Source organism: Hemiscyllium ocellatum, chromosome 4 (assembly GCF_020745735.1).
Source record: "Hemiscyllium ocellatum isolate sHemOce1 chromosome 4, sHemOce1.pat.X.cur, whole genome shotgun sequence".
Taxonomy (NCBI): domain Eukaryota; kingdom Metazoa; phylum Chordata; class Chondrichthyes; order Orectolobiformes; family Hemiscylliidae; genus Hemiscyllium; species Hemiscyllium ocellatum.
Window position 1 is genome coordinate 127,518,251 of NC_083404.1, and position 20,801 is coordinate 127,539,051.

General features: G+C 40.9%; 1 protein-coding gene across 1 annotated transcript in view; it reads right to left on the minus strand.

Annotated features, from left to right (window-relative positions):
- Positions 1 to 20,801, minus strand: part of LOC132815248 (piezo-type mechanosensitive ion channel component 2-like) — a 467,530-nt gene that overhangs the window by 7,997 nt on the left and 438,732 nt on the right. The window contains exons 46-50 of the mRNA XM_060824063.1: positions 20,485 to 20,577; positions 18,037 to 18,209; positions 15,814 to 15,930; positions 7,512 to 7,591; positions 780 to 972 (exon numbers count right to left, since the gene is read on the minus strand). Coding sequence (XP_060680046.1) covers positions 780 to 972; positions 7,512 to 7,591; positions 15,814 to 15,930; positions 18,037 to 18,209; positions 20,485 to 20,577 — 656 coding nt within the window. The remainder of the gene's footprint in view (positions 1 to 779; positions 973 to 7,511; positions 7,592 to 15,813; positions 15,931 to 18,036; positions 18,210 to 20,484; positions 20,578 to 20,801) is intronic.

A 20,801-nucleotide genomic window follows, 5' to 3' on the forward strand; every position in this document is an offset into this window, starting at 1 on the left:
ATCCTGCCCCACTTTCAATCCACTTATGCCATAATGTACAAGCTAAAGATGATGCGAACACCTTAATTTAAACCAATGACATCTCTTTGGATTCAGAGCATTCACTACTTCAGAATTGCCTCAGCAACAATAAGAGGAAGAAATAACAAGAAAGAGCAACAGACTGCCATGCATTCGCTCTGACATTTGCAACTACCAGCCTGTGACTTATATTTGGTTGTGAATGACTCTCACAGATGTCAGTGACCTCTACGACTGAGGTTCCAGGAATGAATCGAGAGTGTGTTGCTGGAAAAGCACAGTAGGCCAGGCAGCATCCAAGGAGCAGGAGAATTGACGTTTCGGGCTGGAGCCCTTCATCAGGATTGAGGCCTAATTCCTGATGAAGGGCTCCAGCCTGAAACATCAATTTTCCTGCTCCTCGGATGCTGCCTGACCTGCTGTGCTTTTCCAGCAACATACTCTAGACTCTGATCTCCAGCATCTGCAGACCTCACTTTCTTCCAGGAATGAGTGCCAATTGATATCACATCAGTGTCTCCTCAAAGAACTGGTGCATGACATGCCAATGGCCTATGAGATGGGTCCAAAGTAACTAGCAGCACAACCCAGTGCATTCCATAAGGATTCTGCAGTGCTGTAATGATACCTGAATGAATGGAAATTACCATTGTGTATATGTAGGAAAAGCCAAGAAATTTGAAGTTTTAATTAAGTAACAACAAATTATAACATAAACTTAAAATGTATCAGAAAGACAAAACAAAATCTTGTCTTACCCATAACCAGCAAGAAATCCAAGGCTAGGTGGGCTAACTTTATCACTGAATACAATAATTTCTAGGCTTTCTTTATCATCATTTCTATATAATCTTTCAGTCTGGTTAACAGTCCACCATTGCTGACATGGTTTTAAAGGACAGTTTTCTTGCTGAACCAGTTTTACAATGAGTTCACAGTAATCACCATCATCTATTGGAGAAATTGAACAAAATAAACATGAGAATTACATATTTTCACCAATGCTTTTGTTGATATCAGGATGTCTCCAAATTTGAAAAAGGGAAACACTTTTAAATATAGATGAATTGTTAATAAGGCGACATCAAGCTTGGATTTAAATGTTTGAAAACAGAAATGAAGACTGTGGAAAGTTAGAAATTGTGGAACATTGGTAACTCCTAACTGGCCTCAGAAATAGCCTAGTAAACCATCGGGTATCATATAATGGAATCAGCACATAGACCGCAGTGTTTCAAGAACCATGGTCACTTTCTTGAAGGATAATGAGGATGGACAATAAATATTAGCCATATTGATGCCATCCGAATCTTAAGAATGAATTAAAAATAAATATCTTTGAGGGTGTAGTAAAAAAAAGTGTTCGAGTAAGTTTTGATTTAAACATAGTCATAGTGAAATAATGGCCATAATGGTATTTAAAAATTGAAACCATTTATTTTGGATTTTTGCCACTTAAAGAAAAAGATTGGAAAATTGAACAATTCCAGCATATGATGTTTCTGTAAATAGTAGTGTTTTATTTTTAGTAGCAATTGGATACATTTTTAAGAGTTATAACAAATTTTATTTTCAACTCAATTAGCAACTGAATTGAAGCATTGAAAATGTCTTTAGACTAACTGTACCTACTACTAGAATGGAATCATATTCTCAGATCTTAGAAGATTCAATTTGAATAATGTGAGAAGCTATTTTCCTAGGAGAGTCTAGAATTAAATATATTTTCAGGATAGGTGGTTGGTCATTTAAGACTGAAATTAGGATTTTTTTGCATAGTTGTTTGGCACTACAGAGCTTGAATGTTGCTGATAAAAGACACATTTTGTCGAAGTTGCATGCATCCAAAGGTTTCGTACTAGCAGGGTAAAAACATGTGCCAGGCAGTCACATTGCAATAGAGAGCGTTCCCCTTAAATTCTGTTTGACAGATAGGTTTTGTTTACATTCTAAACCAGGCAGGATGACTCTGATTGGTCAGGACATTGCCTTGAGAAAGTAACCATCAGATACGTGTTATCTATTTTGTTAAGTTGAAACAGGTGCAATGTATGTGTCCATGTGCATTCTGTCTGAAAAGAACGGACATATGAATTAATATACACAACTTGCAATTCATGCAAGTACACCACACTGTGAGCAAACTGACAATCGTAAATGCTATAACCTATGCTGACTCAGCATAAATGGTGTTTACCACAATCAGAATGTGGCTGTTAAAACTCAGCCCTCCCACCCTACCCCATCCTGAGTAAGATAATGGTTTTGTAATGCTAAGAATAGGAGTTACCATCAGTAGAGCTGACTTGAGACACACTTGGAACTTGGACTAAGCCATAAAAGTTCCAAGTTTTTTTAGTTGTCTCTTTGGGAATTTACAACAGTTGGAATGGTGGTTAAGGCAGTTGAATTCTCTTCCTGTAGAATGTGGGAGTTAAGGGTCATCACTAGTCTTCCTGCTGACTTAATCTATGGGAAGTGGACCTAACTCCAGCTCCTCAGAAACTGTGTTACGGAACTGGAGCTGGAGCTGGATGAACTTTGGATCATTCGGGAGGCTGGGGGGATAATTGTGGGGAAGTAGAGGGAGGTAGTCACACCTCAGGTACAGGAAAAAGGTAGATGGGTTACAGTCAGGGGACGGACAGAGAACCAGCAGGCAGTGCAGGGATCCCCTGTGGCCGTTCCCCTCAATAACAAGTTTTGGATACTGTTGGTGAGGTGACTTACCAGGGGTAACCCATAGTTGGTGTGTTGTCTCCCAGGTGCCAGGGTTCATGATGTTTCAGATCGTGTTTTTGGGATAATTGGGGCTCATTCTGGGGTAGGTGGAACCTCTACAAACAGCATAGTCTACACCTGAACCAGAGGGGTACCAATACCCTGGGGGAGAAATTTGCTAATGCTCTTCAGGAGGGTTTAACCTAATTCAGCAGGGAGATGAGAAATTGAATTGTAGCTCCAGTGTACAAGAGGTTCAGAATAGTGCGATCATAAATAAGGTGTCAAGGTCACAAGAGTGTACCAGCAGGCAGGAAACTGGTTTGAAGTGTGTCTACTTCAACGTCAGGAGCATCCGGTATAAGGTGGGTGAACTTGCAGCATTGGTTGGTGCCTGGGACTTGGATGTTGTTGTCATTTTGGAAACATAGAGCAGGGACAGGAATGGTTGTTGCAAGTTCAGGGATTTAGATGTTCCAGTAAGAATGTAGAAGGTGGTAAAAAAGGGGTGTGTGTGTATGTGTGTGTGTATGGTGGGGACATTTTTCTACTGAGTTAGTATGGGCTGAGGTTAGAAACAGGAAAGGAGAGGTCATCCTCTTGGGAGTTTGCTATAGGCCTCAAAAACGTTCCAGAGATATAGTGTGTTATGAAGGTGCAGGTGTGTACTGTACCTTTAAGAGAAAGAGCAAGCTAGCAAGGACTAACTGAAAGCACAGTGTCCGCAGAACCATTTAAAAATGTAACATTTGGTTGAAATAAATAGCTGGAGTTGTGTTGCCATTGGACAAAAAAAAAAGTTCAAATTCGGCCAATCAGTTTAAATTATGCCCCAAGTACCAAAATCCAATTGAATTTGATTAGGCAAAATTTAGGATGTATAGGATGGCAAAGGAAACTGCAGGGATGGTCACAATTGAAATGTGGAGCTTGTTCACGGAACAGCTACTGCGTGTCCTTGATAATTATGTACTTGTCAGGCAGGGAGGAAGTGGTCGAGCGAGGGAGCATGGTTTACTAATGAAGTTGAATCTCTTGTCAAAAGGAAGAAGAAGGTTTATGCAAAGATGAAACATGAAGGCTCAATTAGGGCACTTGAGAGTTACAAGTTATCCAGGGAGGACCTAAAGAGAGAGCTACGAAGAGCCATGAGGGGACATGACAAGTCTTTAGGCAGGTAGAATCAAGGAAAACCCTAAAGCTACTTATAGGTATGTCAGGAAAAATAAATTACTAGAGTAAGATTAGGACCAATCAAGGACAGTAGTGGGATATTGTGCGTAGAGCCTGAGGAGCTAGGAGAAACACTAAATCAATATTTTCGTCAGTATTCACACTGGAAAATGATGATGTTGTTGAGGAGAATATTGAGATACAGGCTATCAGACTAGTTGGGATTGAGGTTCATAAGGAGGAGGTGTTAGCAATTCTAGAAAATGTGAAAATAGTAAAGTCTCCTGGACTGGATGGGATTTATCCTAGGATTCTATGGGAAGCTAGGGAGGAGATTGTAGAAACTTTGGCTTGGATCTTTATGTCATTAATGTTCACAGGGATAGTGCCAGGACACTGGAGGATAGCCAGGGAACTATAGGCCAGTGAGCCTGACGTCGGTGGTAGGCAAGTTGTTGGAGGGAATCGTGAGGGACAGGATGAACATGTATTTGGAAAGGCAAGGACTGATTAGGAATAGTCAACATGGCTTTGTGAGTGGGAAATCATGTCTCACAAACTTGATGGAGTTTTTTGAGGAAGTAACAAAGAGGATTGATGAGGGTAGAGCGGTAGATGTGATCTATGTGGACTTCAATAAGGCGTTTGACAAGGTTCCCTATGAGAGGCTGATTAGCAAGGTTAGATCTCATGGAATACAGGGAGAACTAGCCATTTGGATACAGAGTTGGTTCAAAGGTAGAAGACAGAGGGTGGTGGTGGAGGGTTGTTTTTCAGACTGCAGGCCTGTGATCAGTGGAGTGCCACGAGGATCGGTGCTTGGTCCTCTACTTTTTGTAATTTACATGAATGATTTGGATGTGAGCATAAAACGTTAGTAAGTTTGCAGATGACACCAAAATTGGAGGTATAGTGGACAGCGAAGAGGATTACCTCAGATTACAATAGGTTCTTGACCAGATGGAATTTAATTTAGATAAATGCGAGGTGCTGCATTTTGGGAAAGCAAATCTTAGCAGGACTTATACACTTAATGGTAAGGTCCTCAGGAATATTGCTGAACTAAGAGACCTTGGAGTGCAGGTTCATAGTTCCTTGAAAGTGGAGTCGCAGGTCAATAGGATCGTGAAGAAGGTGTTTGGTATGCTTTCCTTTATTGATCAGAGTATTGAGTACAGGAGTTAGGAGGTCATGTTGCGGCTGTGCAGGACATTGGTTAGGCCACTGTTGGAATATTGCATGCAATTCTAGTCTCCTTCCTATTGGAAAGATGTTGTGAAACTTGAAAGGATTTAGGAAAGATTTACAAGGATGTTGCCAGGATTGGAGAATTTGAGCTATAGGGAGAGGCTGAACAGGCTGGGGCTGTTTTCCCTGGAGCGTCAAAGGCTGAAGGGTGACCTTATAGAGATTTACAAAATTATGAGGGGCATGCATAGGATAAATAGATAAAGTCTTTTCCCAGGGGTTGTGGAGTCCAGAACTAGAGGGCATAGGTTTAGTGTGAAAGGGGAAAGATATAAAAGAGACCTAAGGGGCAACTTTGTCACACAGAGGGTAGTACATGTATGGAATGAGCTGCCAGAGGAAGTGGTGGAGGCTGGTACAATTGCAACATTTAAGAGGCATTTGGATGGGTATATGAATAGGAAGGGTTTGGAGGGATATAGGCTGGGTGTTGGCAGGTGGGAGTAGATTGGGTTGGGATATCTGGTCAGCATGGACGGATTGGACTGAAGGGTCTGTTTCCATGCTGTACATCTCTATGACTCTATGATAGCTAATGTTATTCACTTGTTCAAGAAGGGGAGTAGAGACAACTCTGGTAACTATTGACCAGTGAGCCTCACTTCGGTTGTGGGTAAAGTGTTGAAAAGGATTTTAAGAGATAGGATTGATAATCATCTAGAAAAGAATAATCTGGTTAGGGACAGTCAACACAGTTTTGTGAAGGGTACATCGTGCCTCACAGATGTTATTGAGTTCTTTCAGAAGGAGATCAAACAGGTAGGATGAGGGTAAAATAGTTGACGTGGTGTGTATGGATCTCAGTGAAGCATTTAATAAGATTGCCCACAGCAGAATATTGCAGAAAATACAGAAGCATGGGACTGAGGGGATCTAGTGGTTTGCTTCAGAATTTGCAAGCTGAAAGAACGACAGAGGGTGGTGGTTGATGGGAAATGCTCATCCTGGAGTTCAGTTACTAGTGGTGTGCCACAAGGATCTGTTTTGGGGCCACTGCTGTTTGTCATTTTTACAAATGACCTGGATGAGGGTGTAAAGGATGGGTTAGCGGATGACACTAAGGTCAGTAGAGTTATGGACATTGCCGAAGGACGTTGCAGGTTACAGAGGCTGCAGAGTTGGGCTGAGCAGTGGCAAATGAAGTTCAATGCGGCAAAATGTGAGGTGATTCACTTTGGAAGAAGTAACAGGAGTACAGGGTATGGGTTAATGGTAGTGTAGATATGCAGAGAGATCTCGGTGTCTATGGATCCCTGAAAGTTGCCACCCAGGTAGATCGAGTTTTTAAGAAAGCATACAGTGTGTTAGCTTTTATTGGTAGAGGGACTGGGTTTCAGAGCTATGACGTTATGTCGCAGCTGTAGAAAACTCTGATACAGCCATACTTGGAGTATTGCGTATAGTTTTGGTCGCCGTATTATAGGAAGAACGTGGAAGCGTTGGAAAGGGTGCAGAGGAGATTTACTAGGATGTTGTCTGATATGGAGGGAGGGTCTTAGGGTCAAAGGCTGAGGGATTTGAGGTAGTTTTCGTTAGTGAGAAGAGGTTGAGAAGTGACTTAATACAGACATACAATATGATCAAAGGATTACATAGGGTGGACAGTGAGAGCCTTTTTTCTTGGAAGGTGATGGTTAGCGCAAGGGGACATAGCTTTAAATTGAGAGGTCATAGATATAGGACAGATGTCTGAGGTAGTTTATTTACTCGGAGAGTAGTACAGGCATGGAATGCCCTGCCTGAAACAGTAGTAGGCTTGCAAACCTTAGGACATTTAAATGGTCATTAGATAAACATGTGGATGACAATGGAATGGTGTGGGTTAGATGGGCTTCAGATTGGTTTCATGGGTTGGTGCAACATCGAGGGCCGAAGGGCCTGTATTGCACTGTAATGTTCTATGAATGCTATGTGCTACCCATTTGTAAAAATAGTATAAATATTTATTTTTAAAGAAATGTTATTCTTTTCTGTGTGAGAATCTTGTCTCTCATAACATCCTTAGTGTAATCTCACAACACCACTCCCCTGTAAAATTCAGCCTGCGGAGTTCAAGCTGAAGATTAACTATGATATTATTGAATGTTGAAGTAGATTTGATGGCTATGCTTCTATTTATTATGCTCTTTAGTCACTTACACTGAAGTGCTAGAAACTCCATCCAAATAGATAACAGGATGGATGGGTGGTGTATTTATAGACAGGCTTTGGAGTTGAAGTGTGAGCAGCTTTGAGGAAATCCCTAACTAATACCTTAGATTCAAATTTTACTTATTCTGTTATTCACTCCTTATACATCACAATATTCATATATTTCTGTATGGGGCATTATAAACATGCAGACTTACTTTTATAAAGTTGTTTCACAGGTTTTGTTTCAGAATTACTAGGAGCCCTAATGTAGTTTGGAAATATATTTTCAAGTTTTCTGTAATATAAAAACAGTTTTATTGATATGTAGTTTGTCAAAAATAAGGAAAATGTTCTTGTTGCTTGATCTAAATAATGGCCCTGAATTTCCACAATGCCTCAGAAAATTACATCATTCACCAGCAGAGGGTGCTGCACATAAGAATAATTGGTGAGTTAATTGACAAAATGAAATAATGATGTTCTGGCAAAACTCTGCTCTCAAAAAATCAATAACAATTTTGACCACAGGAATTCTCAGTGCAGAAATGGTTCCAGCTGAGGACATCAAGTTGGGGATTAAAATTCCAGTAAACTAACCTTGACAAAAGATTGCTGGCTGATAATCTGATTTGAGCGTGAGATGCCCTATTTAATTGCAATCTCTCAGGTGAAATATTAAATCAAAGTCTCACCTGTTCTCTCAGTTGAATGCAAGGGATCCCATGATATTATTTTAAAGAACAGAAGGAGCTTTTTCTCAGGATCTTGATCAATACTTATCCCTCAATCAATCTGCCTAAAAACTATCTGGTCATTATACTTTCCATACAAAAACATATTACAAGATAAAACAATCAAATTGGCTATCATGGTTATATTTACATTTAAGTAAAACTATTCGGCTGTAAATCACTTTTGCATATCTTAAGGTACACAATTCTTTCTGTCAAGGACAAATTTAGATGTTTTCAACTGCTTTGTATTTCATTCACTGGCAATTTCACAGCTTTATCAAAGATATCTCTTGCCAGAACTATAAGCACTCACATGTCCACATTGTTTACTCAAGCAAAGCAATCTAATTTTTCACAGGGCAAATTTGAAAGCACTACTGGAAGAGGCCACATATAAGAACCTAAGACACAAAGGTAGGAGTTAGACAACCCTGCATTTCAGTACGATTGTGGCTGATCTTAGGGGTGGTAGTGGTGCTTCACTGTGTCCCTTAGACCACATAGTTTTCCATCACTTCCAGCCTTTACATCACTCCTATCATTAACCTCAGGGGATTTCCCATAGTTTCCAACCTCATAGTCCAGGAATCTCACACCGCCCGGTTCTACCTCCTACCCACGATTCACAAACCTGACTGCCCCGGCCAACCTAGTCTCTTGGTCTGCTCCTGCCCCACTGATCTTCACATATCTTGATACTGTCCTATTCCCCCTGGTCCAGGAACTCCCCACTTATGTTTGGGACACCACCCATACCTCCACCTCCTCCATGACTTTTGTTTCCCTGGCCCCTAATGCCTCATCTTCACGATGGACATCCAGTCCCTACACACCTCTATCTGCCATAATGAAAGCCTCCAAACCCTTCATTTCTTCCTCTCCCGGTATCCCCACCAGCACTGTTCCACTGAAATTCTCATTCATTTGGCTGAACTGGTCCTCACCCTCAATAATTTCTCCTTTGAATCCTCCCACTTCCTCCAGACCAAAGGGGTAGCCATGGACACCCGCATAGGCCCCAGCTATGCCTGCCTCTTTGTTGTGTATGTAGAACAGTCCATCTTCCACAGCTACACTGGCATCATTCCACAGCTTTTCTTCCTCTACATTGACGACTGTATTGGCTCCACCTCATGCTCTCATAAGGAGGTTGAGTAGTTCATCAATTTCACCAACACATTCCATCCCAACCTTAAGTTGACCTGGACCATCTTGAACACCTCACTCCCCTTCCTGGACCTCTCCATCTCCATCAATGGTGACCGACTCAACATGGACATCTTCTACAAACCCACCAATTTCCACAGCTACCTGGACCACACCTCCTCTCACCCTGCCTCCTGAAAAAACCGCCCTTATTCCCAATTCCTCAGCATCCGCTGCATCTGCTCTCAGGAGGACCAGTTCTACCACAGAACAAACCAGATAGCCTCCTTCTTCAAAGACCGCAATTTCCCCTTCCATGTGATCAATGATGTCCTCCAGCGTATCTCATCCACTTCCCGCACACCTGCCCTCAAACCCCACCCCTCCAACTGCAACAAGGACAGACCCCTCCTGGTCCTCTCAGACTCCACCACTGGTGATATATTTCTCCCCCCACTCCTACCTGCATTCCATAAAGACCATTCCCTCTGTGACTCTCTTATCAGGTCCATGCCCCGACTAATCCACCCTCCCCTCTTGGCATCTTCCCATGCCACCACAAGAATTGCAAAACTGGTGCCCATGTCCCAAAGGAGCTTTCTACATCCATCATCAATTTACCTGCACTTCCACATATGTCATTTACTGCATCCATTGCTCCCGATGCAGTCTCCTCTACATTGGGGAGACAAAATGCCTACTTGCAGAATGCTTTAGAGAACATCTCTGGGACACGCGTATGAAGCAACCCCACTGCCCCGTGGCTGAACACTTTAACTCCCCCTCCCACTCTGTCAAGGTCATGCAGGTGCTGGACCTCCTCCATCAATAAGTCCTAACCACCCGTGCCTGGAGGAGGAACGCTTCATCGTTCGCCTTGGGATCCTCCGACAACACAGGATCAATGTGGACTTTAACAGTTTCCTCATTTCTCTTCCCCTCACCATATCCCAGATCCAAACCTCCAACTCGGCACTACCCTCATGATCTGTCCTACCTGTCCATCTTCCTTCCCATCCACTCCACCCTCCTTTCCACCTATTACCATTCCCCTGCCTTCCTCTACCTATTGCACTCTCAGCTACTTTCCCCCCAGGCCCAACCTTCCTCCATTTATCTCACTACCCCCTCATTCCTGATGAAGGGTCTAAGCCCAAAACCTTGACTGTCCTGCTCCTCGGATGCTGCCTGACCTGCTGTGCTTTTCCAGCACCACACTCTCAATTCTGATCTCCAGTATCTGCAGTCCTCAATTTTTCCTCATTAATTCCCCACCCTCACCTTCAATGGAGCAACACTCACTTCAGTAAGTTTCACTTTCTAAATAATTGCAGAAACAGGGCCTCTCTTCTCAATTGTGGTTCAAAAGATTGAAAGGTGGTCTAATTAGAGTCATAGAGATGTACAGCATGGAAACAGACCCTTCGGTTCAACTCGTTCCATGCCAAATAGATATCCCAACCTAAGCTTCTCTCAATTGCAAGTACCCAGCCTATTTATATACCCATCCAGATGCCTCTTAAATGTTGCAACTGTACCAGCCTTCATCACTTCCTCTGTCAGCTCATTCCACACATGTACCACCCTCTGCGTGAAAAAGTTGCCCCTTAGGTCTCTTTTATATCTTTACCCTCTCACCCTAAACCTATGCCCTCTAGTTCTGGACTCCCCCAACCCAGGGAAACATACTTTGTCTATTTATCCTATCCATGCTCCTCATGATTTTATAAACCTCTATAAGGTCACCCGTCAGCCTCTGATGCTCCAGGGAAAACAGCCCCAGCCTATTCAGCCTCTCCCTATAGCTCAAATCCTCCAACCCTGGCAACATCCTTGTAAATCTTTTCTAAGCCCTTTCAAGTTTTACAACATCCTTCCAATTGGAAGGAGACCAGAATTGCATGCAATATTCCAAAGGTGGCCTAACCAAAATCCTGTACTGCCATAACATGACCTCCCAAATCCTACAATCAATACTCTGACCAATGAAGGAAAGCATACCAAACACATTCTTCAGTATCCTATCTATCTGTGACTCTACTTGCACGGAATTATGAACCTACTCTCCATGGTCTCTTTGTTCAGCAACAACCCCTAGGACCTTACCATTAAGTGTATAAGTCCTGCTAAGATTTGCTTTCCCAAAATGCAACACCTCACATTTACCTAAATTAACCTCCATCTGCCACTCCTCAGTCCATTAGCCCATCTGATCCAAATCCCATTGTAATCTGAGGTAACCTTCTTTGCTGTCCACTACACCTCCAATTTAGGTGTCATCTGCAAACTTACTAACTATATCTCCTATGTTCACATCCAATTTATTTATAACTTAAAAATTATTAAAGTGTTAGATGGGGCGGATTCAAAAAGGATGTGCCCCTCAGCTGGAAGAGTTTAAACTAGGAGAAACGAAGGTCTCAGAATAATGGCAAGTCACTTCCCACTGAGATCAGAAAGAATTTCTTCACTCGGAGGGTAGTGACTCTTTGGAATTCTTTACCCCAAATGGCTGAGAAATTTAGCTATTTAAGTACGCTCAGAATAGAAGTTCCTTCTCGAATTTTGGATGCAAATCATATCAAGCAATGTGGAGGTAACATAGGACAATTATGTTGAGGTAGATGATCAACTATGATCCAGGGCACAGATGTTCGCAGGTAAAGGGACGGCTGGAAAATTGGAAGCCTTCAGAAATGAGATAACAAGAGTCCAGAGAAAGTATATTCCTGTTAGCGTGAAAGGAAAGACTGGTAGGTATAGGGAATGCTGGATGACTAAAGAAATTGAGGGTTTGGTTAAGAAAAAGAAGCAAGCATATATCCGGTACAGAAAAGATAGATCAAGTGAATCCTTAGAAGAGTATAAAGGCGGGAAGAGTATACTTAAGAGGGAAATCAGGATGGCAAAAAGGGGACATGAGATAACTTTAGCAAATAGAGTTTTACAAATACATTAAGGACAAAAGGGTAATTCGGAAGAGTCCTTCAAAGATCAGCAAAACAGCCTTGTGTGGAGCCGCAGGAGATACTTTACGAGTTTTTTTTAGATTATGTTAAATTACCTACAGTGTGAAAACAGGCCCAACCAGTCCACACTGACCCTCCGAAGAGTAACCCACCCAGACCCATTTCTCTTTGACTAATGCACCTGACACTGTGGGCAATTTAGCATGGCCAATTCACCTGACCTGCACGTCTTTGGACTGGAGGAGGAAACTGGAGCAAAGCCTTGCAGTCACAGGGAGAATGTGCAAACGCCACACAGACAGTTGTCCGAGGCTGGAATCAAACCTGGTTCCTTAGTGCAGTGCTAACCACTGAGCCACCATGCCGCCCTACTGATTTTGCATTGGTATTTACTGTGGAAAAGGACATGGGAGATATAGAATGTAGGGAAATAAATGGTGACATCTTGAAAAATGTCCATATTACAGAGAAGGAAGTGCTGGATGTCTTGAAACACATAAAAGTGGATAAATGCCCAGGACCTGATCAAGTGTACCCTGTAGTTCTGTGTAAAGTTAGAGAAGTGATTACTGGGCCTGTTACTGAGATATTTATATCATTGATAGTCACAGATGAGGTGCTGGAAGACTGGAGGTTGGCTAACGTGGTGCCACTATTTAAGAAGGGTGGTAAGAACAAAATGGGGGGCTATAGACCAGTGAGCCTGACATCGGTGGTGGGTATGTTGTTGGAGGGAAACCTGAGGGACAGGATGTACATGTATTTGGAAAGGCAAGGACTGATTCGGAATAGTCAACATGGTTTTGTGTATAGGAAATCATGTCTCACGAACTTAATTGAGTTTTTGAAGAAGTAACAAAGTGGATTGATGAGGGCAGAGTGGTGGACGTGATCTATATGGACCTTAGTAAGGCAATCAACAAGGTTCCCCATGGGAGACTGGTCATGGAATACAGGGAGAACTAGCCACTTGATTACAGAACTGGTTCAAAGGTAGAAGACAGAGGGTGCGGGTGGAGGGTTGTTTTTCAGACTGGAGGCCTGTGACCAGTGGAGTGCCACAGGGTTTGGTGCTGGGTCCACCACTTTTCATCATTTATATAAATAATTTGGATGTGAGCAAAAGAGGTATAGTTAGTAAGCTTGCAGATGACATCAAAATTGGAGGTATAGTGGACAGCAAAGAAGGTTATCTCAGATTACAATAGGATTTTGATCAGATGGGCCAATGGGCTGAGAAGTGGCAGATGGAGTTTAATTCAGATAAATGTGAGGTGCGGCATTTTGGGAAAGCAAATCTTAGCAGGACTTATACACTTAATGGTAAGGTACTGGAGAGTGTTGCTAAACAAAGAGACCTTGGAGTGCAGGTTCATAGTTCCTTGATAATTGAGTCGCAGGTAGATAGGATAGTGAATAAGGCACTTGGTATGCTTTCCTTTATTGATCAGAGTATTGTTTACAGGAGTTGGGAGGTCATGTTTGTGGCTGTGCAGGACATTGGTTAGGCCATTGTTGGAATATTGCATGCAATTCTAGTCTCCTTCCTATTGGAAAGATGTGAAACTTGAAAGGGTTCAGAAAAGATTTACAAGGATGTTGCCAGGGTTGGAAGATTTGAGCTATAGGGAGAGGTTGAATAGGCTAGGGCTGTTTTCCCTGGAGTATCAGAGGCTGAGGGGTGACCTTATAGAGGTTTACAAAATCATGAGGGGCATGGATAGGATAAATAGATAAAGTCTTCTCCCTGGGGTGGGGGAGTCCAGAACTAGAAGGCATAGGTTTAGGTTGAGAGGGTAAAGATTTGAAAGAGACCTAAGGGGCAACGTTTTCACTCAGAGGGTGGTATGTGTATGGAATGAGCTGCCAGAGGAGGTGGTGGAGGCTGGTACAATTGCAACATTTAAAAGGCATCTGGATGGGTATATGAATAGAAAGGGTTGGGAGGGATATGGACCAGGTGCTGGCAGGTGGGACTAGATTGGGTTGGGATATGTGATCGGCATGGACGAGTTGGACCGAAGGGTCTGTTTCCATGCTGTACAACTCTATGACTCTGTGAGTCAAATAGTGGAGCAGGCTAGAAGGGTTAAATAGCTTCCAGTTGGTTGGTTAGACTTGCCAGCAAACTGCTTCCTCTTCCACAAAGCCCCATCCCAACTCTTCCCTTTCTGGATTGGGTTTCCAGCTGCAGAAGTAGAATTTCCAGTCATAAAGTCTTGGCCTCTGCCACTAGGTCTCCTTACAGATTGCATCTCCATTCTTTTCAGTGGCTACACTTATACCCCAGATATAGACAGATTGCCAGATTCTTATCCAATTAAGTTCCTCCATCTACTATTCTTCTCGTCTCCCTGGAACTGTAAGTTTGTTCACACTGAAGCTGAACCCAATTGCTCACAATGCTGACATCCATTAGACCTTGGCTTGAGCTTGCAAGACAATATTTCCATCTCGAGTAACCTGTACCCACTCCTAAATAGCCACATCTGTTAAGGAAAACTCAGGCATGTCACTGTCACTTCTGGTCTGAGATTATCCATTCCTTCCATCTTCCATAAAATGTTACTGTTTCCATGTGGAATTCTGTTTCTCCTTTGCTGAAATTCATCAAGGCTCTTTAGGCAGCACTTTCTAAATCTACAACTGCTACCATTTAGAAAGATAATGGCTGCAGATACATGGAATAACTACTACATGCAAGTTCCTTTCCAAGTTACTCACTATGCGGACTTGTAAATTTCTATTCCCTCAGTATCATTCGGTCATAATCCTGGAACTCTTCCCAAACAATATTGTGGGTCAACCTCCAGTAAATAGGCTGCAACTCATCAAGAAGGCAACTTATAACCACCTTCTCAAGGACAACTAGTGATCGGTAAATAGTGCTGGCCCAGCTAGCAATGCCCATATCTCATTTGTGAATAAAAGATAAGTTCTATACAGATTAACTTGCTCATTGCCTGTTTCATGCTCACCCACAAGAGTTTTTGAGATCCTCAAAATTCTCATTCTTTGTGGTAAATTCCCTCTCAGGCTATGGCTGTCCCTATTACTGTAACTTGCTCTTCTCTATCACCACAACCTTCTCCAGTTCTGCAACTGCTCCTTCCTACAAAACCCTCATTTTCCCTAGCACCAAGTTCTTTATTCCTCCTCCTTTCACCATTGCCTCACTATCATGTCTAACTTCCATCTTATTGGCTGCCTCCACATCATTTCCACGACTTTCCCTTTCACCACCGGTCTCTTCTTCATTAAGGTCATTCATAAAACTTGCCACTTTGACCCAGTCACCACTACTAATCTCTCTTTCTTTGACTTCCACAACCTTATATTTTCATTGTGTTTCTTTGAAACCTCATTTTTACATTCTTATAAATGAAAGTCTTGTTGTTGTAAAAAAAAACCCTATATTCATTAATTGGCATAAGACATTTTCAAAATATCCTCCTTATGCCAAATAAAGAAACAGAAAAATTCTTCCTTTAAGTATTGATATCAAAACTCAGATTTCAAACTTTAGCACTTTATGCAAACATATAAATGCCAGGTTTAGATTTTTAAAACAAGGTTTATATTTAATGTCAAGATTATTTGTGAGAGAACACACCTTAGAATGTGAAATTACTATTGTGGATGCAAGTTAAATGATCTGGTTAACTTACACAGATTCGTTCTTTATTCCTTCCACCACTGCAGCAAGTGATAATTTGGCTTCTGGTTGAATTTCTAATGAGATTTTATCTGAAGCAATTTCCGATTTTCCACCAAGACTGACATTCCTGCAAATTAAAAATATTGAAAACTGATTACAATGTACATGATGAACACATATTGTGTGTACAATAACCTTAGGGTCATAACATGAATACAGTGACATGATTTAATTAGAACAATGAGTTAAAAATTTTGCAAGTAAAAATTGTTGAGATTGTAAAAATGTATAAGTCAAACATACAATTTATTTGCTTCCTTAATGAGGACCATTCTGAAATTCTAAGAAAGAAATATATCATAATTTACTTTTGTACAATAAAAGGGCTGAATTTTACCAAGGGTTTTGACATCCACAAGTTGAAAAGTGGGTAGCATGTTTGCACCACTTGCTGGCTGTGGTTTGATAGTTTAATCATTTTACTGAAGGCAACCTCCTCATTGGTAAGCAACAATTAAAATTAAGGGGCTTCATGAGACAAAGGGTACACCCTTTGAGGATACAGTTGTGTAATTTGCACCCATGGAATCTTAGTTGGGCAATGGAACCTCAGGCTTTGCAGGCTTCCAGGGTGCCTCATGGAGGCTCCACCAAGAGAAGCCAACAGATTACAGCTACCCTTCTGCCTCTCATACTAATGGCAGCAATGGTAGGAGAATGATGGGGAACTGATCCAACAAGGTAGCTCCACTATTTTACCAGCCCCTCTGCCCCTGTTCCTTCCACCAGAGATTTAGTAAAATTTATCTACTATATAGGTGACCTGGAATGAAATATCAAATAGGTATAAAGTAATGAAAAATAATTAAAGTGGTATTTTCACTGTAAAAGGTAGTTAGCAGCGAGGTATTATTTTTCAGCTGATCATTTAACCAGACACCTAACCAAAGAAAGACGAATTGAGCTAAATATAACAAGTACAATTTATTGCTGCTAGAAGACAATGACACAGGCAAACTCATGTGGTAAAATTGGCAAAGGACAACTAAGAAACAAAGAGGAATCTGCTGCATGCCAATATAGCTGGGTTGGAAATAAATTATCAAACTGTTAAATGAAAATGAGAAGTTGGCCAAGGCAAAGCCATGGGAGGGAGACAACAACATAAAGTCTATGACTATCAATCAGTCAGCAGCAGGAATGACTTTAATACTGATAGTATTCCCTACCATCATTGAAAGTTTTGACTTATAATTTTGCACCAATCAAGACAGATGTAAACAGAGACAGATACCATGGGGGTATATCCTTCCACAATACCATTAAGAACATGAATGCTTTATTAATACATTGGTGAGAAGATGCATTTGCTGGGCTGTCATAATTATGACCTATCAAAATACTACCAGATGAAAAATGCCCTGGAGAGATTGGAAATTACATTAAAAAGACCAGAGAGTTGCAAAAAAAATTGTTCTTTGAATACCTAATAGAGTGAACCCGAGCAGGCAAGATACTAAAAGAAATTGGTTTTAATTTTTACCTTTTCCAGTACAAGGGCAGGTGACACACATTTTAGTCATAGCTGCCAACCATTTTAAGTGTCAGCCAACCAGCCACATAGCTGTGGAACATATCCATTCCAGCAAATTATAATTTAGCTTTGAGATGTGGATGTGACTGACAAGACTGCCATTTATTACTGTTTTTTAGTTTCCTTTGATAAGTTTGTGGGCGACTTCCAAATTGAACTACTGCATTCTATATAGGTCAGAAGTCACACAAAACCAGGTTATAGCTCAACAGTTTTATTTAAAATCACAAGCTTTTTGAGCACTGCTCCTTCGTCAGGTGAAGTGGGCTTCATGCAAGTGGTGCCACTCTCATTAGACTCTATGGGTCAAATATCTGCCTTAAAAGAAGAGAGTTCTTAAACCTTTGTAAACCAGAGTTTACCTAGCAGTCTCCTCTGACCATTTGCTAAATATCAACAGAAGTGGGAAGCAACTCTTAACTAGTCACTTAAATGTCTTAGTTGCATTCTGGGTGTGAGGTCTGTCTGCCATCTTATTTTGATAAAATGACATGGTCAGAGAGAGATAACAGATACACCAACCTTCACGGTTTTATGGACTATCTCGCCTCCTATATAAGCTCTACAAGAGGCTTTAAAATCCAGCTCATCATCTGTGCACTTAAATTTACTAGTAATTAAAACTTCATAACCTTTTACCTTTGAACAGACCAAGAAACCACAATGAAGATCTTTGAAACATTATCCTTCAATTCTTCTACCATCTTGCTCCGACTTGGAGGACTGATAGTCCAAAGAGAATTTGAATTTCCTTCAAGTTGTGCAATTAGAATGTCTTCTTTCATGTATGCATCCAGAAATTGCATAGCAGCCTAAGAAAAGATAGAATTAGCTATTAGTTAACTGTGAATTTCACTTCTACTTTCAGAGACCAGTTAACACATATATTGCACATGGTGATCAACTTTCAACTTCAGATGCAAGTCAGGACGAATATATGGAAAATTTCTGAAAAGCCCAGAAAGGTATATCATAACCTAATATGTCATCTTTGGAGGTAAGGAATTAAGACTTGGCAGTTCAAGGTGTAGGAAATGAGAGCCTGAAGTTTAGGTGTGAGCCTCGACACATGATAGTGAAGTTCACAAGCTGATTGCACTAAGTATTGTGATGGATGTAAGGAAAGTTAGCTTCTGTAGAACTTCACCATACTATTTTGCCTAGGCAAAAGAGGACTGCATATGCTGAAGATTAGAGTTGAGAATGTGGTGCTGGAAAAGCACAGCAGGTCAGGCAGCGTCTGAGGAACAGGAAGATTGACGTTCTGGACAAAAGCCTAGAACCACAGCACCACAATCTTGATACTATTTTGTCGGTCAGCCTGACTATATGCCTATAAAAAATTCAACTGACTTTCAATTAGCAGCTGACTTTTCTTATCAACTTACTGCCTGATAGTCACATGGTGACCTTACAGAGCTGTTCTACAGTTGTTTCTCTGTTCACCACGACAAGTGTTTCTTAGGACCTGTCAAATTGTCAATTAGTTGTAAAAGCTGGTCTTGGAATGCTTTTGAAGAATCTTTTAGCAAACTAAAACCAATCAAATTAATCAGACATAACTTTCCCTCAATAAATCCTGCTGCCCACCCTTGTTTAATCGTACTTTTATAAGTGTTAGGGATAAAAGTTGCATTAAAGTGACTTTTACTAATTAAAAATACAACTGCATAAACAGAGCCAATGTTTATTTTGACCTTGAAATGCAAAAATATTTAACTAAAGTAACTGCACAACACTCAAACTGAGTGAGACATTTTCTTTAAATATGAAAAAATATACTTGAAAGTGCACATTAGCAGTAAAAGGTGAATTTTTTTTATGAACAGGAATATATGACCTAATTTACCAAATTAGACAGTTTAAGTCAGCAGTCCCTGTCGATGATATTCTATCTAGACTAATTTTGTTAATCAATAGAGCATCAATCATGACTGCAGCAAATTTCAACTTTCCTGGGTTGGACAAATAAAAACAAAACAAAGTTCCATCTCAAATGCACTAGCATTCTACTCCTGAAAAAATTGGGCAGGCGTGGATGTTCTGTGACAATGTCCTCCACTCTATAAGAGCTACAATTCAGTTTTGAGACGCACATGTGAAGAATATGCTTTAGCTGACTTGAAGTTTGACTGAGGGGTCTTGTGGGGCAATGGTAGTGCCCCAACACTTGAGCCAGGAGGCTTGGATTCAAGTTCCCCATGCTACAGTGCTATGTAATAAAATCACTGAACAGGTTGATTCTCTGATAGCATGAGTCAGCGACCTAGATCTTCTGATGAGGGCACAGTTTAAAACTGAATGGTTTAAAAACAAGTTTGGGATTTCAATTGTATTATTTCAACTCAATTTCAATTTATTATAATTGTTCCAGCATAAATTTGTATGGAAATGTAAATAATGACAGCATAAAGATGTGTAGCAAGGTTTTAGATAAAAACATTTGATATATTACTTTTAAAAAAATTGACTGAAACCTAGTTTCCCAAATTACACTATTTGATTGCTCCAAGAAAAATAACTCAAATAATTACCTCAAAGGCAATAATGCAAACATGTTAGAGTTGGCCCAAGGAACCGAGGGGGTTGAGTGCTCAGTCACTAAGTTCTGGAAGCCGCATTGTTGTAAGGGAAGCCATTATCACTGTGGACCTTCTCCTCTGAGTGTCCACTAGGGAAGGGGTTTGTGCTCCAGAAGCTGCTGGGATGTTGCATCTGGCAGAGGGCAACATGCCCTTAGAGACAGGGAGTGCCTTAATAGGTCATTTAAGCAGTTCAGTTGGCTTCCAGGAAGGCAACCAGTCTACCAACTTTCTTGCTGCTAGCAAAATGATACAGTAGCAGAAAGGTGTTTGCTTATCAGCACATTATCACACACTGTGGAAATTTCCAGCCACAGTTACAAATACCTAATTATTTGGCTTTGTATGATATCTATAAGAGTGCTGCCAAAATATAAGATGAACAACTTCTTTCAATATATCACCTTTTACACACAATAGCACTATTCCACACAGAAAACTTTAACATGGTGCAACATACTAAGCACAAACAGAACATAATGCTGATGATGCAGAAAGTACTTACAGGTTCATGTTTAAATTTCTTTAAAAGATTGTTGTATTGGTTTTGATCAAAATCTTGTAGCTGCTTCTGCTGGGCACTCATTGTAAAGATAGGCTTAAGGAAAGAAACAGATTTGAATATAGAACTTTGTATTAAAGAGATGCTCAAAGGAAAGAAGTACCATTTATGGTGATTATTGTATTTCAGAGAGAAAAAACTGCTTGGCAGCAATTCTTACATCATTCTACTTAGAGTCCACAGGACAAAACCAAACTATTCAGACTTACTGTGCCATGCCAGACTTAATGTGCATAAGCCTTCTCTCATTTCTCTTGTTC